Here is a 25,071-nt window from a genome sequence, read left to right as displayed (position 1 = left end):
GTTCAGGTTGTAAAAAAAAAAAAAAAACTAACAGTAGTTCCCCTTTAAAGTTCTGGCATTGGTTTGAATTTGTTTACAATGGCTGCCACAAGAGAAGCAAGCTTTTTAGACTCCACTGTCACATCTGTTGTAAAATATATTGACGGCAAAATAACTAATAAATGTCACATACTTTGTTGCTCTGATTGGTTTTAGGACTGTCCAGTTGTTTCTAAATATCGGTTGAAACATACCAGGCTCTTTGAATTGTGTTCCTCTCATTTATATTTGTTTAAAAGAAAAAAAATAACTCTACCTCTTCCCTCTCACCAGGAACGCGTCCAGAAAACTTTCCCCCACCCCATAGATAAGTGGGCCATTGCAGACGCCCAGTCAGCTATTGAGAAACGTAAGAGAAGGAATCCCTTACTTCTCCCCGTGGACAAGATACACCCATTACTTAAGGTAAAGTTTAGTGAATGTCCCCAGCAGCGTCCTCCCCGCCTTTTTCTTACAGTGAACTGCTAGGACATATTGTAAATTTGAAATAATCCAGCTATTAATAAGTGTGTTCTCTGCTCTCTCTTCGTATAGGAGGTTTTGGGCTACAAAGTGGACTACCATGTCTCTCTGTACATCGTGGCAGTGCTTGAATACATATCAGCGGATATACTGAAACTGGCGGGCAACTATGTTGGCAACATTCGACACTTTGAGATCCACCAGCAGGACATCAAGGTGTCCATGTGTGCAGACAAAGTAAGAAACTAAACTCGCCCTGAAGGAAGGAGGAGCAGCTTCTGATCGACTTTGACTGACTGACTGACTGACTGGTTGGTTGTTTGTTTGTCTGCGTCCAGGTGTTGATGGACATGTTTGACCAGGAGGAGGACATCGGCTTGATGTCGCAGTGCACTGAGGAGCCGTCGTCCTCCGGGGAGCTCACATACGACGACCTGGTGAGGCTTGAAATCGCCGAGGAGCGGCAGTACCTGCGAGAGCTCGACCTCATCATCAAAGTGTTCCGCCATCACTTCCTGTCCAACCCCAAGATCTTCACGCCTCAGGTGAGGACGGACTTAAATGTTAATTCAGAAAGCTGCAAATGTTTCAGTGCTGTTTATTTCTCAATTGGAGATTTTATATGAAGATTCTTAGGGATTTGTGTGCTTCTTCAGATTGGTTTTGTGGGAAGTGAAGCTGCTCATGGTGAATATTTAGATATTAATGCAAATTAATTAAGTTTTAATTGACGCCATTTTGATTTGTTTTGTGTTTGCATGGCTAGCTTAGACAAAAAATTGTCTCGGTGGTGCATTCAAGGACACACAAACATCTAAAAAGTGATGCGTTCACAAATTATGATTTCGCCAAATCAAATCCAGAAGTTACAGCTTCAAAACTATGAAATAAATGTTGCTGTAGTGGAAACACAGTTAAAGCGTGTCTGTCTTCCATGATGTGGAGAGACGGTTTCAAATGACTCGAGTAAACATGTAGATGTGCAGAATCGCCGACCAAAATCTCTGCAGACTATTTTAAAACGCACTGTTTTTCCATGTTCAGACAAGATGTTTCACAAATTAAAACCACTAGTCAGCTACTCAAGTTCTGTTCTTCTGTTGCGTTTATATAGCTAATTCTGTCTTTTCGGTTATAACCATTAAGTGCATATAAAGATCTATGGATCCTTTTTTTACGCTCCACTATAAGTGTCTGGAAAAAGCTTTTGAAGCTCGGTGTGGTGGCTCCAGGCCGTCGCCATCTTGGCGGTGCCTGACGCCGCCTAACTCCTTCGCTGAAGCTGAGGCAGAGCTAGCAAGCTGCAACAGCATCTACCCGTCCCTCAAAGCTGCAGGACCCATAATTAATTATAATATTAAGCTTCGATATAACTTATATAAGTCAGTTTTACAGAAATTCACACCGTGTACTGTTGTCACGAGTGGAGAAATTAGCTAAAAAGGCCAGGCTGTTTATTTCTGGATGTATTTGTGGGGATTTACTCTGATATTAACAGTTCAGTGTCGAGTAGAAACCCCAAAAACTGTCTTTACTAAACTATGAAAGGGTAATTGTTGCACAATACTTCTTATTTTTTTATGTGTTAAGTGATTTGCAGGGCTTTACTGTAACAGAAACACAAGAAGTGGTTGCAGTGGAAGCTTTTTGTAAATGTTTAGAGCCACTGTGGGGATAAAACCTTTGATTACGGGCGGCAGATCAATAAAAAACAAAGATACTTTGCTTGCATATTAAACAAGAGTGAAACGATGCCTATTATTGGTGTAAATTAGCCGGAAAAAGTCGCAGTCACCGCTCACTTCTGCAGAATAAGCGGCTTACTCTAAAGCCAGCTTACAGACGAAACAGTCAAGTTTCCAACAAAGCGATTTCAGACAAATCCCGGGTAAGATCGTTTAAAGATTACGGCTGAAACTCCGTTAATCGGCTAACTGGAAATCAGCGTCGTAGAGCAGCGTGAAATAACCAGTATCGGGTTTTACAAGATTGGTTTACATCGCACACAGGCAGAGGCAATAAGACGATCTTGTGTGCAGACAGCTTCATGCTTAATAGAAATGATTAGGGCTCTCTGACCCCTCTAGTTAAACAGGCTGGGTAACTGTGCATTCATATCTCTCTCTGAGGGTTAACCAAAGAAACAAAGTACTAATTACATCGTGTCTAATATGGCAATTAAGTGCTTTAAGTTCACAAAAAAAAAGAGGAGGAGAAAAGTTTAGGCAAGGGAAGCAATTGAAGAGCGTTTGTACGGGTTGAGAAGGAACTGAGTGGAAAGTTGGGCTTAATGGGTCGCTGCGGCTTTGCATATTTTGGGTTGGGTAATTTGTGGTATCATTTGGGTGAGGAGGATAAACCTTTGCGAGGCCCAGTGGAATGCAGAACATGCAATTATGCTGAGACAGGAACAACATCTGCAGCCCCCGCCAGAATAACCTCAATTATGTCTGTTGAAACACAAGCGCAATCTGAAATTACTCGGGGAGATGTCAAGAAAGTGTTACAGTCAAATAATGACAGGGCCGGGCTTCCATTCAGACTCCAGCAGTCAATAATCACACCCCCACCTCCCCGTGCTATTTTAGGGTTCTCGTCTGCCTGGCTAATTGTTTCCTCAGGCAGATTTCAGCCTGTTGTTGTCATCTCACTGTTTTTATTTATTTATCTTTTTTTTATATATATATAAACTTTTGTTTATCCAAGGGAGGCTGGTCTGGAATGGGGCACTATTTCAGCACTCCCCTGCGACACATTCAATGTGTTTACATGCACTAGGATAACCGGGTCGTCGTCAGTTTTCTTTGGCAAGAAAATGTCTTAAATGTGACTTAAAACGAACAAGTATGTTGTTTTTAAAAGTCTTGACAGAGTGGGCACCTTCAGGCAAAAGTAAAACAACAACATTTACAATATATTTACTTAATTTATATGTTAGCAGCTTTACAAGCATGCCAAATTAGCTGTCAGGAAAGATTTTGCCTATTTCTTCATGCTTTCTGAGTGTATTCATGGATATTTATTTGAGACTTTTATTTGGAAACGATACGCAATCATGTCTTGACTTGTTGTCAGAGCATGATTTCCATTTGGGTCGTTGTCACAAGAGCTTAGTCATCTGATATGAGCTGAAATGCTCATATGCAAATGGGATCGTGTTTGCTGTGTTCTTGAGAAATCGCAATGAGAATGGCGCCCTCTTGTGGTACACACAACCTCGTAAGTGGAAATGTTCGGAAATATTTGTTTTCCTACTGCGGGCGGCACAGTGGTGTGGTGGTTAGCACTGATGCCTCACAGCAAGAAGGTTCTGGGTTTGAATCCATCGGCCGACTGGGGCGTGGATTCTCTCCGGGTACTCCAGCTTCCTCCCACCGTCCAAAGACGTGCTCATTAGGCTGATTGGTGATTCTAAATTGGCCGTAGGTGTGAGTGTGAATGGTTGTCTGTCTCTCTGTGTTAGCCCTGAGATAGACTGGAGACCTGTCCAGGGTGTACCCCGCCTCTCGCCCGATGACAGCTGGGATAGGCTCCAGCCCCAGCGCAACCCGCCAGGGCCATCAGTTGCCTAGTAGTAGTAGTATTCTCACAACTTCTGACCGATATCAGCACCCGAATGCTTCCCACGTCATAAACACAGGCTCATGAGTTGCGTTTTAAAAGTAGCTTGTGTCACAGACTCTGATGCTGCTGCAGCTGCTGCAGTATTGATGCGTGAGTTGAATCAATAACTTAACGCTGTGATACCCCTGTCCCTTTCACCTCACGTTTCTCCCCCAAAAAGTGCACCTGGGTTTGAAAATCTCAGGTTTATCATTAAGAGAAACACGATGTCTCTGCGTCAGCGTGGCAGCGTCGTGGGAGGACATGGATCCACAGTCATGACAGTTTTCCATTGTATTCATAACTGAAAACTGAAATAAATAGGTTTTAACAGAGACAAAAACTGCATCTAAGCTCATGTAAATGCAGCTTTTCACATCCTGGAGAAATTGAATCTTTAAGCTTTGAGCTCTGAGCAAGCTGAGAGCATTCTAGTGGCACCTTATAGGGTAATAAGGGTATATCGTGGTCTGTTGCAGGACGTGGAGGTGATCTTCAGTAACATCCTGGACATCCACGAGCTGACTGTGAAGCTGCTCGGACTGATCGAGGACGCTGTGGAGATGACGGCCGACGGCAGCCCTCATCCGCTGGTGGGCAGTTGCTTTGAAGATTTAGCAGAGGTAAGAAACAGACGCATGAGCCTTACTTGACCATCCAGTGATCCCAAAGCGATTTTTCAGAACTTTGTTTTGCGTCTTGCATCCTGACGTGGGGATATGATAAAAACTGTGAAACATAATGAGCTGAATCACTAAAAGGACACACTTATACTTGCACAAAGCTCTGATTATAACTCAACTCCTGCATACGTTCCATCCACTGCTGATAGAAGTTGCCCTCAAGTGTCCCAGACCACCTCCAAAGTGATCAGATCTCTCTCTGTACTCACTCGGGATGCATGTTAACTCCAGGTCTGGAACATAAAACCACAGAGTAAAGAAATCATTCAGTTACAAAATGATTGCTTCATCATCAACCAGTTCCCTTATTTCTGAGAGAGAGAGAGAAGGAGCCGCCATCTATCTTCATATGCATCCATCCGAGTACCATCATCTCGCATCGATATCGACTCTATTCTTCTTCTATGTTTGTGTGTAGGAGCAGGCGTTCGATCCTTACGAGACCCTGTCCCAGGACATCCTCAGAAAGGAATTTCACGAGCACTTCAACCACCTGATGGCGCGACCGACAGTCGGCCTCTACTTCCAGGTAAGACGTCTGATCGGAAGCTTAGAGTCTGGGTTTTGACACGCAGAGGGGAAAAACATGTGAAAACAAATACTCTGTTGGTGGTTTTCACATTTTAGAAGCTGTATTCTTACAGGAGCTTGACTGATTCTTTTTAGTTATCAGAAAAGTGAGTAAACTTGCTAATGGTAATGTGCAGAAACCTTGTTTTCATGTTAACTTGGGTTAAACAGTGACCGCTAACAACAGCTCTATCTCACACTCACATCTTTCCTGTCATTCTCTGACGCACACTTTTTTATAAATCTTATAGAGCCGCAAAAATGAAAAGACAAAAGTTAGTTGTTTTTTAACGTCAACGCACAAATAGGTCATTGTATGCGTTTACACCTAGCAAACAGGGTTTCAGTATTTGTTCCTGCTCTGCTTTGAAGTGAACCTGGGTGCCGGCTGGAATTCCTCCCAATATCGTTCGAAGGGCATGTCATGACATATTCGGCGTCCTGTGTACAGTTTATTCACTGCTGCCGCATTGTTTTATTTGGACATTCCTCACAAGAATAGCATTGAATTATGCTCGGTGGGGTGCAGTTTGGCAGCCTTTGAAGATGAAATATTTGCTGGTGTTTTCTCAGGCCAGAGACCAGCGAGGCCGGCGGTTCACATGGAGCGGCGTCGCAGCTCCAAGCCTGCTCGCACTGCATTTACAGAATCGGGAGGCTTTTAAGGTTAAACGTCACGTTTTTATTCATATCTATCATCGGCCCGTCTTCTTCTACGCCCCGTGTGTGTCCTGTAGCCGTAGTGTGCCTCAGGTTGAGGCCTCCGTGTGTTTACCCGCCAGCCGCCAGTCTAACCTTAGTTAGATCAACACCGCTGGCACTGTCCTCTGATTACCCACACCCACTGTTTATTTTCATAAACTCATTGTATAGGAGTGAGGGAAAGGGCACAGGAGCTAAAAATACCGTGCACTCTATTGACAGCATGGTATTCTTTTACAGTGGGCATATAAGGCCTAATGTTTATTTTTTATTTTTATCTTTTTTTCTATGAAATATATCTTGTTGGTTTTTGGTGGCATTGCTTGGTGGGATTTTTAGATTTTTTTTTTTTTTAGACTTTTTATATCTACTGTGAAACACCTGCCTGGTCAGTATTTAATCATTTATTTATTTACTTTACAGCTGAACGTATTAGTCCATTAATCAGTTCTATTGTTATCTATGTTCATAATCAATTATGTGTCAGGCTAAATGCCAAACAGCGTCCTGATGCAGCGTCTATATGATTTTCTGTGCCATTTGCCGTTTATATTAGACAAGATTAATAAATTGATCATTTTTGCAGTCCTAATTTTAGAGCTGAAGTCATCGACACTATTTTGGAAAAACAATTAAACTTTTAAGTAATTTTCTTTCAAGTATACAGTCATTCTTTTTTATTATTATCATTTCTTTTAAAATAAATAATGATTGACTAATACTCTTTTTGGTACTTTTTGAAAAGTGTAAAATATGCAATATATATCTCACTTTTTTTAATAGAGAAACAGTTTAATTAAGAATAGAAGCAATCATTTATAATAGACCTAAATTATTATTTTACTGTTTTTGTAGCAGTTTTCTATTACAACTAAAAATACCTGAGATATCTGTGACCAAGTGGAAAGGAAAACAACATGAAAAAAAATATATTAGTTGCACCATGTCTGTTACGTCCCTAATTCTGAAACTCACTCAGATGAATTGTTTCAGTGTGTGTCCGCATTAATCATCGTGTTTTTTTATACTGAGACATTATTTTTGGTATTTATATAAATGCCACAAAGGCAGAAACCACCAATTATTCTCATGATTCATTCATCTGTCGATTGTTTGCTTTATAAAACATCAGAAAATTACAGACAAAAATGTCCCAAACACTTTTTATTTTTTTTCTAGGACCTCAAAAAACGGTTTGTTTTGTCCAACTGACGGTCAAAGACACTAAATCTTACCGTCATAGGAAACAAATGTCGACGACGGGAAGTTACAGACGTGTTTTCTTCTCAAAACAGGCGACAGATGTGAAAACTGTAGACTGCTAATGAGAAGAACCTTTTCTGTTTGGTCCAGCAGCTCAGAGATGGATTGATTAATTGCTCCAAATGTGATATTTTTAAAATCCATTTCACTTGAGTGTTAGAGCGACATGAGCTGTGTGTGTGTGTTGATGATGAGTGGTCCCAGGGGTAGATGGTGTAATGCCGTTTCTCCACCAGCCCCATCTCATCATCTCTCCACCTCACTTGTGCAACACAAGTCGTTACGTGGGCGCTTCCATCCCCATCCAGAGCACCGGTGTGTTTTAACGCACACGTGTGGATCAAACCTGCGTCTGTGGCATCATCATCACCATCTTCCTCGTCAGCTTTCGTCTCGTCGCGGCGTGCTTCATCTTTCTCGCTCCATCCTTCTTGACTTTCTGCCTCGCTCCCTCCCCTCTCTGTCAGATAGATGTGTCTGTCGAGCACTCAGCCCCTGCACTCTGCAGCGTCTGGTATTGTGGGTAAATTACATCGCCTTTTAAAAATAGAACAGGCAGCCACACTGCGGGCCATTTTTCTCCTGGGGGGGGTGAGGGGTGAGGAAGAAGAAGAGGAGGAGGAGGAAGGGTGGCCCAAAGGCACATTTCATGTTGAAAATAAGCCGTGAATTAAGATGGTGAAAGGCCGCGCCGAGAGTTCAAGCAGCCCCACAGTTACCTCTGTGAAATGGGAACATGTTGTCCTCACAGTGTTTATATTTAGGCCGCTACCGCGATGATGCATGCTCATGTAGAGGCTCATCACGACGGAAAAGTACTATTTAAGTATTTAAATTATCTACCAGGATAGAAAGGTGGCACCTGCTTGAGTAGCACCTTCGCAGGAGTTTGATAAATTGACGGAAAGGAGCGTTTTTATTTTCACACCATCTCGTTTGTGATTGTGTGTGTGTGATATCTGGGCTTCAAAACATGAATTATGTGTCAACTAAACGCGTCATCCAAGTTATATAGGAGTCAGTGAAATGTGAAATGTAACGGTAAATGATATAAGGAACCATAAACAGCAAAATAAAGAGGAAATCTTAAGTGCGTTTCTGTTTCTAGTTTTACTGGTGATGTGGCTGAGGTGTCCATGTGACAAATATGAATATAAATAACCACGTTTGTCACGATCTGTGTAAACATCACATCCCAAATGTGGTAAAAATAACTTAATGGTAATAAATATGAATCCAAAAAATGATCTGAAACATCAGTGGGTCTGTTTACGACCAGATACTCAACCTGTAGTTGGAGGAAACTGTTATGATCATGTTTTCCTTCTCCTGTGCAGTAAAATGTTGTCACCTGCAGCAGATCTTTTACATTTTATAAAATGTTTGAAACATATCCAGATTAACGGGGAGTGCTTCAAACGCATTGCACCACTCCCGCATCCCGTGTGGACAATTTGTAAAGCTGCAGGATGCTGACATATCAATAACATGATCTAAACTTAGGTCATTGTTCCCCTGCTGTCCATCAGCGTGCGTCAAGCAGCTGATGTCTTTTCTCCTCAGTGCACACGACCCTCCTCCTCCTCCTCCTCCTCCTCCTCCTCCTCCTCCTCTACCCCGCTCCCCAGGCTGGCTTCCTCCCTCCGTGCAGACACTGTGGCCGCTGCTGTGGAGTCTGAGTACTAGCGTATTGATTCTGAGTCGTCTATCGGGGGAACAGGAGATTTAAATGGATACTATGACGGCCCCCTCTCCGGTTACCCCTGCTAGCAGCCGCGCTCGGTCAACTGCCTCCTTCTTCTTCTTCCCACTCGTCACCCTGCAGCCTCTCGTCTGATCTGATTTCACATCCGTAGACTGAAACGTGCACATTTTCACGGCGTTCTTATAAAGGAACCGTTTTCCTTGTTAGCGGTAAAGACATAACTGTTGACGTTTTGTACAGGGGCCACCGAGCTGATTTATGTGGTGGTGGTTTAGATGACTGGAAAATAAAACCCTTTGTGGAAGTGAAAATGACACGGCTAACAGTTGTTCTGTGTCTTTGTGTCTCCAGTCAGTTGCAGAGGGATTTAAAGAAGCTGTCCAGTATGTCCTTCCCCAGCTGATGATGGTCCCAGTGTACCACTGTATGCACTACTTTGAGCTACTGCAGGTACGTCCCGACACGTGGACAGTTCTGGTCAATAATAATCTCTTCATAATCTGGTAACAGTTATTAATCAGGAGCCCAACACTGTGTCTGAACATCACTACACTGACTTCAGCCGCTAATGAGGCTACATAGCTTTTAATACATAGATCTGTCTGCATCATGTCCCAGGAACACATTCAGGAATTATACCAGAATTATGGAATATCTCCTCTTCTTCTCCTCCTCCTCCTCCTTTTGCTCCTTCTTCTTCTTTTCCTTTTCCTTCTCCTCCTTATCCTTCTTCTTCTCCCCCTCCTTCTTCTCCTTCTCCATTTCCTCCTCATCCCCTCCTCCTCCTTCTTCTCTTCCTACTCCTCCTTCTCCTTCTCCACCATCTCCTACCCTTTTCCTCCTTCTTCTTCTCCTACTTCTCCTCCTCCTTCTGCTCTTCCTCCTCCTCCCCCTTTTGTTCTCCTCCTCTCTATCTTCCTCCACCTTCTTCTTCTCCTCTTCCTTCTTCTCCTCCTCCTTCTTCTTCTCCTCCTTCTTCTCTTCCTCCTTCTGCTCCTCTTCCTCCTTCTTCTTCCTCTCTTCTCCTCCTCCCCCTTTTTGTTCTCCTCCTCTCTATCTTCCTCCACCTTATTCTTCTCCTCCTCCTCTTCCTTCTTCTCCTCCTCCTCCTCCTCCTTATCTTCCTCCCCCTTATTCTTCTCCTCCTCCTCTTCCTTCTTCTCCTCCTCCTCCTCCTCCTTATCTTCCTCCCCCTTGTTCTTCTCCTCCTCCTTCTCCTTCTTCTTCTTCTCCTTCTTTTCCACCATCTCCTCCTATCCTTTTCCTCCTTCTTCTTCTTCTCCTCCTCCCCCTTTTTGTTCTCCTCCTCTCTATCTTCCTCCACCTTCTTCTTCTCCTCCTCTTCCTTCGTCTCCTCCTCTTCCTTCTTCTCCTCTTCCTTATCTTCCTCCCCCTTCTTTTTCTCCTTCTTCTTCTCCTCCTTCTCCTACACTTCTCCTCCTCCTCCTTCTTCTCCTTCTCTTTAACATGGACACAATAAACCTTACAGCCCTCGTCCCTGTCCCGTTACGTATCATGAGATATCTGATCTATTTTTTTTCTTTTACAGCAACTTCAGGAGCGCAGTGAAGACCAAGACGACAGAGAATGTCTGAAACAGGCGATCACAGCTCTGCTCAACCTTCAATGTAGCGTGGAGCGCATCTATACCAAGCACCAGCCTCGCCGTAAGCCAGGGTACGTCTGCTCCTACACTACAGTACAGTATTTATTGAAACAAGGGGCACACTCAGAAAAAGAAATAGTCACATTTCTGTAGCTTAATGTTTAAATGATGGGCTCAGATTTTCTGTTTTCTCCCTCACAGTGAGCCCATGTACCGCTTGTACAGCAGGCAGGTTCGTAGCAAACAACTAGCCATCAAACGCATGAACGAGATCCAGAAAAGCATCGACGGCTGGGAGGGGAAGGACATCGGTCAGTGCTGCAGCGAGTTCATCCTGGAGGGGCCGCTTATACGAGCGGGTGCCAAACACGAGAGACACAACTTCCTCTTCGACGGCCTGATGATCAGTTGCAAGGCCAATCAGAGCTCGCGGCTCCCGGGGTCGGGCAGCGGCGCGGAGTACCGCCTGAAAGAGAAGTTCGTCCTGAGGAAGATCCGCATCGCGGACCGCGAGGACTCGGCGGACCTGCGGCACGCCTTTGAGGTGTTAAGCAAGGATGAAAACTGTGCAGTTTTCTGTGCACGGACAGCAGAGGAGAAGGCAGCGTGGATGGCCGCACTGGTGACGCTGCAGTACCGCTCCACTTTGGACCGCATGTTGGACACGGTCCTGCAGCACGAGGAGCAGGCACATCCTCTAAGACTGCCCTCTCCGGAGGTTTACCGTTTTGCCGTGCAGGACTCTGAGGAGAATATAGTGTTTGAGGACAAAGTGCAGAGCAAAACGGGCATCCCCATCATTAAGGCCGGCACCGTGGTCAAGCTCATCGAGAGGCTCACGTACCATATGTATGCTGGTAAGCTGCTGCTGCTGCTGCTGCTGCTGTAGCGCCACACGTGAGAAGACGAAAAGAAATATTAATGTTTATCATCTAATCTGTTCGATCTGATTCCAGATCCCAACTTTGTGCGCACATTTCTTACCACGTACCGATCGTTCTGCAAACCACAGGAGCTCCTCACCCTCCTGATAGACAGGTACAGTTTGCCAGAACAGCTTTTTTGTGGACATCCACTAGTTAAGTGTTGTACCCTGACATTATGAAATGTCATATGTCTGCTTGCTGCTTTCCTTAGGATTGAGATCCCTGAGCCAGAACCGACCGAGGAGGACCGACAAGCTCTCTGGAACGGAGATCAGCCAATGGCGGCCGAGCTCCAGAGGTTCAGAAAGGAATACGTGCAGCCGGTCCAACTCAGGTACGACAGACGATCAATCAGAGCTCACAGCTTTGGTTCTTTTCATGGTAAAGAAGAACTCTTGTTTGTCTGTGAAGATTCTCAGTCGTCCATATCATGTTATACCCAAAACAAAGATCTCACAGATCACAGACGTCCTGCGCAAGTATTACAAATTACTTGAGGTCTCCAGGTAAAACTAGTCGCGTGCAAATAAGGCTAAAATATATATGAATAAATGTAAAATGCGTATCATTGTTTGAGATTAGACGGATTCAACGTTGGCCTCATCTTAAAGCCGACAGCTTCCACGTCCGCATATGAAGCGATTATCTCGTCGTCCATCTCTTTGGTCACTAGTGGACGCTGCAGCCTCTGGTTGCCTAGGTTACACTCTTGTATAATTCCCGCAAAATATTGAAAACTATTGCTATACATCCGTGGTCTTTTCTGGTGGTTTCTTCCTGTGTGTTCGCCTCTTAACCTTCAAACTTCCACCTTAACACACGGCTGGAGTTGTGCCATTGTCTGCTTATATTTTTAGATATGTTTAATATCTACACGGTGTATTGTAGGACATTTAACTGGTTTCTTAGATTTCCCAACAAGGCCTTTCCAAAAGTCTTTGTCCTCTGTTGTTGTTTGTCTTTTTTACACCCTCCCATTAAAGGCCTGAATGTTCTCCCCGAGCCACAGAATTACTTTACTGCATTAGACCGTGTGTCCTTATAAGGAGGAAACAGTTGGAACTAATCTTTGAAGGACCGTTAAAAAACTGAGAGCCTCTCGGTATCAGGCAGCTGCAATAAAATCCTTTAAATGTTAGTCATGGAAAGAGTGGAAACACGAGTGGATCCTTAAGTCTGTGTGATACAAGTCGATAAACTCTGCGTCAGCTGTCTTTTGTGAACAATTAAAGATGGTAGTTTTTGATTTTCTGTCTGCGTCAGACAACAAACAAGTGTGTACAAGTATGGGAATAATAGGAATCCTGACTGTGTTCGGGTATAGATTGGGGACAAAGGTTTGGGTGGTCTGTATAAAGTAAACACTGCTACGTGGTCCCAGTGTTTATTTTAGAACTAGGGCACTCAAAGTGAAAATGGTGTCATGTCCGAAGAGGTAAACATACCACTTCCTTTTAAAACACAAAACATTTTCAGCGGTTTCTATTTTTAAAACTTACTACCAGCCAGAAAACTGAAACCCTTTCTTTTCCAAATGACTGTAAACAATAAGTTAAATTTCTATACAACATCATACGCACGTCAGACTGTATCATCTGTCCAAATACTTGAAAGACACTGTCTTTATAAATTACGTTTGTGACAATCCGTATAATAATTTTGATTTTATCTCGCAGGGTTCTCAACGTTTTCCGTCAGTGGGTCGAACATCATTTCTACGACTTTGAGAACGATCCCGAGCTGAGGACTCGATTAGAGGAATACATCACCAGCAAGGTTCAACTGCGAGGTCGGTCATAAAATGCAAACCACTGCCTCCGTGATCACAGATAACTCTTCAAAGCATAGACTGTATAAAAATATGGACAATGTGTCGTCGCCGACTGGCATTGGCCCAACTGACACTATTTTCCCTGGGATACAGGCAGCTCCATCTTTACGAGCGGTTGGCATGGCAACTAGTAGTCTTCACGATGTCACATCCTGTCCCAGTAACACATTCGTGAATTATACCAGAATTATGGAAGATCTCCTCTTCTTCTCCTCCTCCTTCTTCTCCTCCTTCTTCTCCTCCTTCTTCTCCTCCTCCTCCTTCTTTTGCTTCTTCTTCTCCTTTTCCTTTTCCTTCTCCTTCTCCTCCTTTTCCTTCTTGTTCTCCCCCTCCTTCTTCTCCTTCTCCATTTCCTCCTCATCCCCTCCTCCTCCTTCTTCTCTTCCTACTCCTTCTTCTCCTTCTTCTTCTCCTCCTCCCTTTTCCTCCTTCTTTTTCTTCTTCTTCTTCTCCCCCTTCTCCTTATCTTCCTCCACGTTCTTTTTCTCCTCCTCCTTCTTCTTCTCCTTCTTCTCCTCCTTCTTCTCCTCCTCCTACCCTTCTCCTCCTCCTCCTTCTCTTCCTCCCCCTTCTTCTTCTTCTCCTCTTCCTTCTTCTCCTCCTCCTTCTTCTCCTTCTTCTTCTCCTACTCGTCGTCGCCGACTCGCATTGGCCAAACTGACACTATTTTCCCGGGGATACAGGCAGCGCCATCTTCACGGAGCAGTTGGCATGGCAACGAGTAGTCTTCACGATGTCACATCCTGTTTTAATAGTGCAAAATAATGAACTAAAATGAAACTTCTCAGAAAGATGGACACTTGAACATCCATCAACATTATATTAACTACCTAAAATGACTGAAACCATCCTTGAAAAAAATAATAATAATAATAATTCCACATGTACTTTCGTGTTTTAGTTCGGCCCAAGTCCGATCCGCTAACATGGAGGGGGCGGAGCTTATGACCTATACTGCAGCCAGCCACCAGGGGGAGCTCTACTTGCTTTGGCTTCACTTTAGAGGAGCTGTTCCGCCGCCTATCTTTATACAGTCTATGCTTCAAACTAAATCCACTCATTTTGAGTGTGAGGAGTTAATCTGTCATAAAGTTCACACGATCACTGTAGGTGTAAATACATTCTTGTCTAATGATTAATAAATGTCGTGAATTACAGCGGAGAAAGAGTTTCCCCTTCCTTGACTCTTGTCTCACACTTGTCCTAAATATAACATATGTTAGACTCACATCATCTCTTTTGCTGGAAACAAACCATAAGCAGCAATAAACCACAATGAGTAATTTACTGGTTTGGAGACAGTTTGATGCTGTTGGCAAAGAAATGGAATTTGGAGCAAGAATTTCAAGTGAAATATGTGCAGGTGGTGGTTGTAGATCACTTCACTGACTGATGACAGATTATGACAAAATGACGTATGAGTCGTATAAGTTAAGAAACTAATTCAGTTCAGATGTGAGCAAATCCTTAGTAGGGTTCCCTATGTAGTCTCTAGTATCTTGTGTATATTTTTATGTTAAATGCTAAAGGCAGCGTTGTGCGTTTGCATTTTAGGCAAGTCGATGAGAAAGTGGGTGGAGTCCATCAATAAGATCATCAGGAGAAAGCTGCAGACTCAGTCAAACGGCGTCAGCCACAACATCACCTTCGAGAGCTCGCCTCCTCCCATCGAGTGGCACATCTGCAGAGCCGGCCAAGTGGAGGCGTTTGAGCTCATGACCCTTCACCCCATAGAGATCGCCCGCCAGCTGACCCTGCTCGAGTCGGAGCTGTACAGGTGAGCGGTGGATAAAGTCTTAGAAGTTAAAGTAGCAGGTTAAAAAAAAATCTAGGTGTAGGAATCGGTTTTAAAACCGTCTGTTTCATCCACAGAGCCGTCCGACCTTCTGAGCTGGTCGGCAGCGTCTGGACCAGAGAGGACAAAGAGAAGAACTCGCCGAACTTGCTCCGCATGATCCGCCACACCACCAACCTCACGCTCTGGTTTGAGAAGTGAGTCAAGTCAAAAAATCCTATATTGGTTTTTAGAGGCCTAGAGAAAATCCACCTAACACTCCTTGCGTGTCTGTGTTTTCAGGTGTATTGTAGAAACGATGAACTTGGAGGAGAGGGTGGCGATGTTGTCCCGGATCATTGAGATCCTGCAGGTTTTCCAGGAGCTGAACAACTTTAACGGCGTGTTGGAGGTGGTCAGCGCCATCAACTCTGTCCCAGTCTACAGGCTCGACCACACCTTTGAGGTGAGTAGTGTGTTCTCACTGCAAAATATTTCTTCTTCTTCTTCTCCTCCTTCTTCTCTGCTGCTACTTGTTCTTCTGCTGCTTCTTCTTCTTCCACTGCTTCTTCTTCGTCTCTTCTTCTTCTGCTTCTTCTTCTGTTTTTGGGACTCCTGCTTCTTCTTCTTCCACTTCTTCTTCTGTTGTTGTTGCTTCTTCTTCTGCTGCTGCTTCTTCTTCTTCGGTTCTTCTTCTGTTGCTGCTGCTTTCTCTTCTTCGGTTCTTCTATTCCTGCTGCTTCTTCTTCTGCTGGTCTTTCTTCTACTGTTGCTTCTGCTTCTTCTTCTGCTGGTCATTCTTCTACTGTTGCTGCTGCTTCTTTTCTTCGTCCACTGCTTCTTCTTCGTCTCTTCTTCTGCTGCTGCTGCTTCTTCTTCCACTTCTTCTTGTGGTGTTGCCTCTTCTTCTCTTATTGCTTTTATTTCTGCTGCTGCTTCTGCTTTTCTTCATCCACCGCTTCTTTTTCGTCCCTTCTTCTGTTGCTGCTGCTTCTTATTCTTCAGTTCTTCTATTGCTGCTGCTTCTTCCTCTGCTGGTCATTCTTCTACTGTTGCTGCTGCTTCTTTTCTTCTTCTGCTGCTTCTTCTACTATTGGTGCTGCTTCTTTTCTTCTTCTGCTGCTTCTTCTACTATTGGTGCTGTTGCTCCTCCTTCTTACCTCGTTGCTTTTCGGTGTTTTCTTCTTCTAGTGCATGTTGCAGTATTACTGTCAACTCCTGTAGCATGTACAAGTTTGAAGTTAGAGAGAACAATATGTGTGTCTTCGGTGTGATGACCCCTGTAGTCTGAGCCTAGCTGTAGCCACTGTTATGACACACCTAAGGTGAGCGGCTCCTGATTGGTTGTGGGTAATGTAGGCACCAGGTTCTATCACAGAAGACATGGTCCATTGTGAATCCAGGAGTGCAATGTTGAGTCCAAGTACTCTTGCTAACATGTTCTATCATGCTAACATGCTCAGGGTAGACACGTAGGCATTTAGCATGTCAGCATGTTTATTTTCTATCCTGTTATTATCTCATCAGCCACCGAGAAACATCTGATGGTTATCATAATATAAAAGATGTGTCTTTTTCTCCCTCCTCCTCCTCCACAGGCAATACCAGAGAGGAAAAAGCGGATCCTGGAGGAAGCTACAGAACTGAGCCAGGACCATTTTAAGAAATACTTGGCTAAACTCAAGTCAATAAACCCACCCTGTGTGCCTTTCTTTGGTAAGTCTGACTCTGCGGTGTTACTGTACAAGTCGAGTATAAATAAATATATAAAACTATCTCATCTGGATCCTATCACAGAACCATTCAGTGTTTTATTGTTCCTGTGATTTTTGACTGTTTTAGGTGATGGTTTTAGTTGCTAACTGATGACTTGAACAAGTTTAAAAGGAAAAAGCACAGAAAATCTATCTTAACTTTTATTCATCCATCCAGGTATCTATTTAACCAACATCCTGAAGACAGAGGAAGGCAACCCTGACTTCCTCAAACGTCACGGCAAGGAGCTGATCAACTTCAGCAAGAGGAGGAAAGTGGCCGAAATCACAGGAGAGATCCAGCAGTACCAGAACCAGCCCTACTGTTTGAAGGTGGAGCACGACATCAGGGTGAGAGCTCCTTCTTGTTCCTGTTCTTAATCTCTTTAGGCACGTTTTAACTTGTAATACATAGTCCTGAATGTGTGTTTCTTTTCTTTTTTTTTTTCTGCTGAGCAGAGGTTCTTTGAGAACCTGAACCCGATGGGTAACAGGAGCGACAAGGAGTTTTCTGACTATCTGTTCAAAATGTCGTTGGACATCGAGCCACGGAACTGCAGGCAGGCTCCACGATTTGTAAGTGTGCACGTTATAAGCGGAGCTGTGTTTGGTGTTTGGTTTTGTTCAGCTCTAAACCGATCGAAATCATAAAATACACAATTAAACGTGTTTGTCTTTGATGTTAAGTTTGATTTTTAATTACATGATAGCCTTAGAAGGCCGCTTTGCTTCGTGGCTGCGGTTAAAGGTCTCAAGGAAATGTGTAATGTTAAGAATTTAGCCCCTTCTTTTAAACCGCAGCATACACTGATCATCAACCATAACATTATGACCGACTCCGTCTGCGGGATACGTGAACATTTTGTTCTCAGAGTTCATGTTAGAAGCAGGAAAAATGGACAAGTGGAAAGATCTGAGCGACTTTGACAAGGGCCCAGTTTCGATGGCTAGATGACTGGGTCAGAGTTTCTACAAAACTGCAACTCTTGCGGGGTTTTTCCAGTCTGCAGTGATCGGTATCTATCAGAACTGGTCCAAGGAAGGAAAAGAGTTGAACTGGCCAATGCTGACTCGTGTGGACCGATCTAACAGACGAGCTACTGTTAATGCTAGTTCTGGGGGAAAATATAGTGTCGGAACACACAGTGCATCACAGTTTGTTTCATATTGGGCTGCAGATCAATCAGAGTGTCCGTGCTGACCTCTGTCCACTGATGAAAGCGCTGTGTGGAAATTACACAGCAGTATCGGGGGCCGATCCAGACATTTTTAAAATGATCACATCGGTATCATGCTTTGTCTAAGCCTGACAAACCAAAACTACATCTCTATAGCATCCAAACTTCTTCTTCTGTTTTAATGGCGGTTGGCTAGCGGCCAAAAATCAAAGAAGAATCAAACCATGTGACTAAACATGTCTGCTGTGAGGAAGAACTTTACTCTCAGTCAGTTAGACAGCAATGAATAAACTGTGTAACGTGGATGTTTGGTGAGCTGCTAGTAGGAGATCGTCATTCATTACGAACAACTTGATTCTCCACCTACAAAAGAAAATCAGGAAACAATACAGTGCAGTACACTCAGACAAAGGCTGCACCGAAACAACAACAACACTGAACGCTGCGTTTAAAAGAAGGGAAAAGTTTCGTCGAGGAGAAAAATATTCCAGAGAGGGTTACAGAGTTTATGGCGCTGGATGACCAGAACATTTCTGGACTAGAGAACGCAGGATTTGTTTTGGAGTCAAGGTACGAGCTACTCTCTGGAAACTACACTAGGTTTGACGGCCCTGTTTACTGAACCGAATCCAGTCGCAGTATTCACACGAGATCCAGGAGAATACAAGGAATATAACAAAAGCCTTTTTGAATCTGTGAGGGAGGACGTTTTGTTTGTTTAAGATCCGATCGGGACTCTGATTGGTCGCTGTTCAATATTATAAGATCGGTATCGGACCGGGGCACAAAAAAATCGGGAAATGTAGTTTTAATGTTGTGGGTGATGGGTGCATATTTCCCGAAAGAATTCCTCTTATCATTCTAAGTAATCCACAGATCTCCCTGAGGACAGTTTGATTGGGGCTGCTTCTTTGGTATTAGGTAGTTCCAGGAAACTAGTGATACTGTAGGACTAGTTTCAACTTGAATTCTGTTGACACAGATTCTATTTTTGGAGAATCAGTTGGCACCACAGGATATTCCTGCCACCTGATATAACAAATTGGTTGGCACAACCTGCTGATGTGTTTTTTTTGTTTGTTTTTTTTCCTTCAGTTTTGTCTTGAAGTAAATGTTTGACAGATAAATGTGTTAATTATCTCCCTCTCATCTCCTTTCCAGCCCAGGAAGACCACGTACAATCTGAAATCCCCAGGGATCCGGCCTGTGCGAATGTCTACCTCTTCTGGCACCTTGAAGGGCCACCCCGTCCCCTTGGAGCGGGAGCCTCCACATAAGATCACCTTCCGGAGTATCGCGGAGACCGAGCCGGAGACGCCGGCGTCGGTCTCGGTGCCCACCTCTCCGAACACGCCCACCCCTCCGCAGTCGGCCTCCTCCGACTTCAGCTCGGTCTTCATGGACCACGACCTCAGCAGCTCTTACGGCGGTGAGTTAAACTGATGCGGGAGTCCTGCAGACGTTAAACTATTGTCCCATGTCACTCAGTGTGACTCATCTGATGAATTCTTGGCATAGTCTGTTTCAGAGTGTACAGTATCAGTGTTGGAGCACGTTAGATGATGTGTTTAAGGTCTGGTGGTAATAGAAATAAACTTAAATAGTCTGTATTCATAATTGAAAAGTGGAAACCAGAAGAGCTACTATTAGCTCAGAGGCTAGGAAGCTAAGAAGGGCTACAAACCATCTAACCATGTAAGAGCTATTTGGCTCTGTACGCCGCGGTGAAGAGTCGTCCATCTTTATTAACATCTTCATGGCCTCACAGTACCGCCTTAGACCACTGTCTCTATTTAATGAACAAAGATTTCCGAACTTATCTGAAATAAAAGTATTTAATTTCATTACACCTTGATTAATGTACGTAAACGTCAAGGAATTTTAATCTCTACAACAAGGGGCAGAACTGTTGTGACTTTTCTAAAAGGTATATTCAGTGAATCGGTCTGCGTGTAAGTTTATTGGTGGGTAACATGTAAAGGTCATAGATTGTAGCTGCGTGCGTTGCTTTTGTGCTTAAGTCATAAAACTAATATCTTCTTTGCGTTTTCATTTTGCAGGGAATAACTCCATATTTGCTTCAGTTCTGCTGCCGCCTTCAAGTGAGTGTGGAGTTTATTTTTTTTTTATTTCTGTGATTCGTTTCTGATTTTGCTGCGGTTCCGGAGCCACGCGCGGCGTCTTATTGACCTTTTTGTGTCTCCTTTTGTTTTTCTCAGAGTACCAGTCTGTGTCTTGCGGCAGCCTCCACCAGCTCGGAGAGGAGCTGAAGCCGCCTCCTCTGCCTCCTCGGAGGAAAGACACCATGTCTGAAGCTAAAGTAAGAGCAGATACTGAATGTGTCACGGTGCGAAGATGATTTTTGAGTTGAAGGCTTGAAGTAAAATTTTAGGGGTGTGTTTTAGGGTTGCTAGTTGCTCCAAAGGCACGGTTAAAGGTCAAATGATAATTAAAAGGCCTGAATAAACTCAGTTAAAATGACATCTTCCTAAATAAATCTATCTCTCGTTATTCGTTTTTCTCCCAAGCAGCACTTTAGCAAACAAACAGCAAAGATAAGAGGGATCTCTTACTAAAAGAGGTCTAACTTTACATGGAATAAACATGTTTTCTTTAATTTCCTCTTCTCTTATTCCTCTATGGACCCCTCAGACTTATTTATGACCCTTTCTGGGATCCTGGGCCTTGTGTTGGGAACCCCTGCTGTGTATTATTTCATAAACTCGTCTGTGTAAATATCTAATTTTGACTTACTTCTGTTTGTGTGTCAGCTGAGCTCCAGGTCCGACAGCCCTCCAGCCATCCCTCCCCGGCTGCCTCCTCCTCTGCCCAGGAACCAGCCGCGACCTCCGGTCTACAACGGCCCCCCCATGGACGGCCCCCTGCCCAGCCCTCCGCCTCCGCCGCCGCGCGACCCTCTCCCGGACACGCCTCCCCCGGTGCCCCAGCGGCCGCCGGAGATCTTCATCAACTACCCTCTGAACCTGCAGCCTTCCCCCGTGGGTCGTTACCACTGGGACTTCAGCAGCTCCCCCAGCTCCCCCAACACCCCTCCCAGCACGCCGTCCCCTCGCGTCCCCAGGCGGAGCTGCCCGCTCAGCGCCAGCCAGAACAGCCTCTGCCCTCTACCTGTCCCCATCACCGCTCCGCCCGTCCCCCCGCGCCACAACTCCAGCCCGCAACTCCCCAAACTCCCCAAACTCCCACCAAAGACATACAAAAGGGAGGCGCTGCAGCCGCCGCTACAAGGCCTCTCATTGGTGGAGAACACTGACAGCAGCCAGTGATTGCTTAACCACCAAAATGCAAACTTCAAACCTGCAAACTACAACACAGCTGACTCAAAGCCACTGATCTGAAAGAACAACACTGCTCCACACACTCTTAACTCCACCCTCCTCTACATCGACCCCCCCCCGCTGTGCCTCTCAGGGGATCAGTAGCTCCGCCTCCCATCATAAACCCTCTGTGCCAATGAGAAACCCACACCGGTGTGCCAGCTAATAAACAACAATGAGTGTCTCTTTGGAGCGGGACCGTCTGCTCCTGATAAAAGTTCTCACCCCTCACAAACTTATCCCCCCACGTCCCACTCCTCCATCCCCAGAGTGGGGTGGATGTGGGGTGCCTTGGACTTTGTAGCCTCAACTGTCATGCTTTTGTTTTCTTTTGGGCATTGACATCATCTGTTGTCCTGCTGCAGATCACAGATTTCCACGACCTCTCTTCTCCTCAACGATCAACTTGCGGTGTGTGTGTGTGCAAGCAGCAGACATTTCCACTGACTTGTTTTTTTTGTTTGTTTTTTTTCCTACTAACTGAAAACAAACAGTTGCCAAAGTCTTATTTTATGCAGGGGGATAAGGGATTTTCTTTTTTTTTGTTTTTTTTTTTTTAAACAAATGTGACATTAAAAGAAACACACAAAGGAGGCGACACTGAATCCCCCTTACACCTTGTATCTCAAGTGTACACTGTGACTGTATAGACTGTAAGGAGTCAAACTGTCGTGACTGTTTTTTTTTTGTGTGTGTGTCTGAAGACAGGCCTCTCTCGACAGCCGCAAAACGTTGCCTTTAAAAAAAAAAAAAAAAAAAAAAAAAAAATCAAACAGTGGTGACCTCTGACCCCAGTCCTCTCGGCCTGGACGGGGCAAACGAGAGCCGAGAACACTCCATTTGCACATGAAGCTTGGGCAAAGTCAGCAGGTTTTGATGAGACTATTGTTAAAGTAGAAAAAATAAATAAATTAAAAAAAAAAAAAAAAGGTCTGCCACGATATCAAAACAGCACCAGGATCCAGGTCGGAGGCGAGGACACCGACTTATCCTGCTCTTCAAAAGCTGATGTCTTAACCGATCCCGTCACGGACGTGCGCTGCTGTCTGACACTGTGCTCTTCTCCAAACCCCCCGACTCCCCCTTACGTATGGCTTCTTCTTCATCTGTATTAATAGTCAGCACTGGAAGCATCCACCCACAAAATCTGGGTCGGCTCCCCCCCCCCCCCCCCCCCCCAGTGGCTGCTCCAAATATACCCACGAAAAAAGAGGAACTTTTTAACACTTCTTTATCTCTTTCTTTATTTTTTTTTCTCCTCCTGCTCAAAACCTTTCATTCACTTTGGAAACAAACTCAAATAATCCATGCATCATGCTCAGATGTGCCTTTTATTTTGTTTTCTACTTTACAGAAATGGTGTTTAAAATGCTAAAAAAAATAAAGTTGCCTATGTAAGGTTTAGTTTGTTAGTTTACACTATGAAATTGTACATGTTTGTGCATACTGTGTATATTTAACATGTATACACTAACTAAATAATTTGTATAAAGTGACAAGTTTTTTTCCCCCCTCCCCTGTTGTATTGTACCCTCATCCGCATCTGTTCAGTCAAATATTGCCTAATAATCCAATGCTGCTACAGTCGGATAAAAAAAAAGTTTAAAAAATACAAGAAAAAAAACAGGTCACTGTCACTAACTTACTTACAGACAATCTCCAGTTTGAAACACTGGGAGTATTAACTGAGGAAAGCCATTTTTTTTCTTCCCTCCCCCCCTTAGGTGTTTAAAGCAATGAAAAGAAATATACAGTTCAATATGCCAAGCACTTACTTAGACGTGTGCTTCACTTTGTACATCTTACTAATTGCCTTTTCTCCTTTTCAAAGACTTTTTAATGCTTACACTCATTAAAGAGAGGTCGGAGTTGTATTAAAGTTGCAGCTGAATATATACAAACATATATTCGGTCGCAAGTATTGGAGCGTAGTGAAAAATTTGACTTTTTTTTTTTCTGAGAAACACACTTTGTGCACTTTAGGCTGTACTGTTGAAGAGCCGCAGTTGTTATAGGTCATGTTTGTAAATGCAGTGGTCCTATGCAGCTGTTAAACTCACTTACTACATGGATCAGGGCAGGAAAAAAAAAACAAAAACAGAGTCTACCACCTCACTTTGACGCCCCCTGATGTTTGTGAACGACACAAACACCTGAGGAGGTTCGACCGCCACGAGCACGAGTTTAACTCCCTCGTGCCCTTTTGTCTCCATGCTTTGCTCTGAAGACACAGAGCCGTCCTCCTCCTCCTCCTCCTCGCTCTGTTTTGTGCAGACGGTTTTGATCAAACTGGGGATGAAAGGGGAGTTTTGGAGGATTTCTGTCAGCAGTTGAAGTGACAGCACTTCTCTGTTTTAGCTCATGTTCTGTCCATTTCTCAAAGGTTCCCATGTCAGTATTGATGGGGTTAGTTATGCCAAGATTTTCATTTTTGTTTTTTTTGTTTTATTTTTATGTTTTAACCCCATGCCTGACAGAATAACAAATTGGTTTTCCTCTTGGTGGCACTGTAACAGCTTGATCCAGCAGTTGGCTTATTTGATGGTATGTGGCCTTTTAACTGCTTTTTATTAATGGTCTTGATGAGATTAATAAATCACCCAGTCTTATTTTGTACTGAACTACTCATTTCTCTCCTCGTTTTTTTCCCCTTCAATTTGTTATGAATCCAGTCTATGATATAAACAATAGCAATGGAAGTGAATTAATAAGACTGAAGAGCTTCTACAGCTAACTTCCGGGTAGCGTCGTTAGCATAGACTGGAAACTATGAAACGTTATGAATGCATTAAACTGTGAAACTGGTAGCTTGATGTGGTTGAGCAGGAAACAAAATTATCTACCAGCACAATTAAGCTCAACTGCTAAATTGTTAATTATTTATTTAATCTCTATACAAATCATTGCATAAAAATATTAATTTAGCGTTACTGGACTAGTTAACGTATCTTGGCAGTTGCTAGGCAACCAGTGGATGTAACGTCTGCCTGCCTGTTCAAAAGTAGTTTAGAAAAAAGCAGTCTATCAGCATAAATAAGATGGCCTATTTGGTTGTGTATTATGCCTTTAACCTGTATTTAAAAATAATAATAATAATAATAATAATAATAAATGGATAAAACTGTTATTAACGTGTTGTAGCTCAACCTGATTATTTTCTGTCAGTTGGCAGCAGGTTAGCAGTTGCTAGGCAACCAGCGGACATTCCAGGAAGTTAACGTTATTGTGCCAAATGGTCGTTTTAAACAAGAAACCCGTGAATAAATTACAGAAAAAATACAATTTGAACACTCAAATACATATATAAATAAACTAAACTCGACAACCAAGTACTTTACAAGTGCAGGTAGGTGGCATGTATTACTATTATTAATAAGTTATTTCCTTCCTATGTGCTAAGCTAACGGGCAGCTAGCTGTAGCTTCATATTTAGCTAGTTGCGTTGTTAATAACAGATTAAGTTCTTTCTCCCAGAATTTTGAACTATTATTTTTATATCAAAATTGCTAGTTATTCCCTCAGCTCTGTTTAAAATTGTTATATCTGAAATATAAGGTGTTCTTTTAATGGAAATCAAGTAGGAAATAATGATTTTATGAAAAAATCTGCTCAACACAACTTCTCATTTTCTTCAGCA

The 25,071-nt window shown here is 43.6% G+C and overlaps 1 protein-coding gene across 2 annotated transcripts in view; it reads left to right on the top strand.

Annotated features, from left to right (window-relative positions):
• The window catches only part of sos2 (son of sevenless homolog 2), a 37,561-nt gene extending 15,545 nt beyond the window's left edge, over positions 1-22,016 (top strand). Inside the window, exons 3-24 of one of the 2 annotated variants that reach the window (XM_084568707.1) lie at positions 313-444; positions 574-738; positions 840-1,046; positions 4,584-4,727; positions 5,206-5,316; positions 5,931-6,023; positions 9,379-9,477; positions 10,577-10,704; positions 10,835-11,490; positions 11,590-11,671; positions 11,771-11,893; positions 13,236-13,348; positions 14,945-15,167; positions 15,263-15,382; positions 15,468-15,630; positions 16,763-16,880; positions 17,097-17,269; positions 17,378-17,494; positions 19,258-19,525; positions 20,157-20,198; positions 20,316-20,416; positions 20,868-22,016. In XM_084568707.1, coding sequence (XP_084424833.1) covers positions 313-444; positions 574-738; positions 840-1,046; positions 4,584-4,727; positions 5,206-5,316; positions 5,931-6,023; positions 9,379-9,477; positions 10,577-10,704; positions 10,835-11,490; positions 11,590-11,671; positions 11,771-11,893; positions 13,236-13,348; positions 14,945-15,167; positions 15,263-15,382; positions 15,468-15,630; positions 16,763-16,880; positions 17,097-17,269; positions 17,378-17,494; positions 19,258-19,525; positions 20,157-20,198; positions 20,316-20,416; positions 20,868-21,383 — 3,894 coding nt within the window. In that variant the 3' untranslated portion in view covers positions 21,384-22,016. The remainder of the gene's footprint in view (positions 1-312; positions 445-573; positions 739-839; positions 1,047-4,583; positions 4,728-5,205; positions 5,317-5,930; positions 6,024-9,378; positions 9,478-10,576; positions 10,705-10,834; positions 11,491-11,589; positions 11,672-11,770; positions 11,894-13,235; positions 13,349-14,944; positions 15,168-15,262; positions 15,383-15,467; positions 15,631-16,762; positions 16,881-17,096; positions 17,270-17,377; positions 17,495-19,257; positions 19,526-20,156; positions 20,199-20,315; positions 20,417-20,867) is intronic. The other variant, XM_084568708.1, reaches the window with a different exon arrangement.
• The last annotated feature ends 3,055 nt before the right edge of the window (positions 22,017-25,071 follow it).

This window comes from Chelon labrosus, assembly GCF_963514085.1.
Source record: "Chelon labrosus genome assembly, chromosome: 20".
In the NCBI taxonomy this organism is placed as follows: Eukaryota; Metazoa; Chordata; class Actinopteri; order Mugiliformes; family Mugilidae; genus Chelon; species Chelon labrosus.
This window is presented reverse-complemented; position numbering and strand designations above follow the sequence as displayed.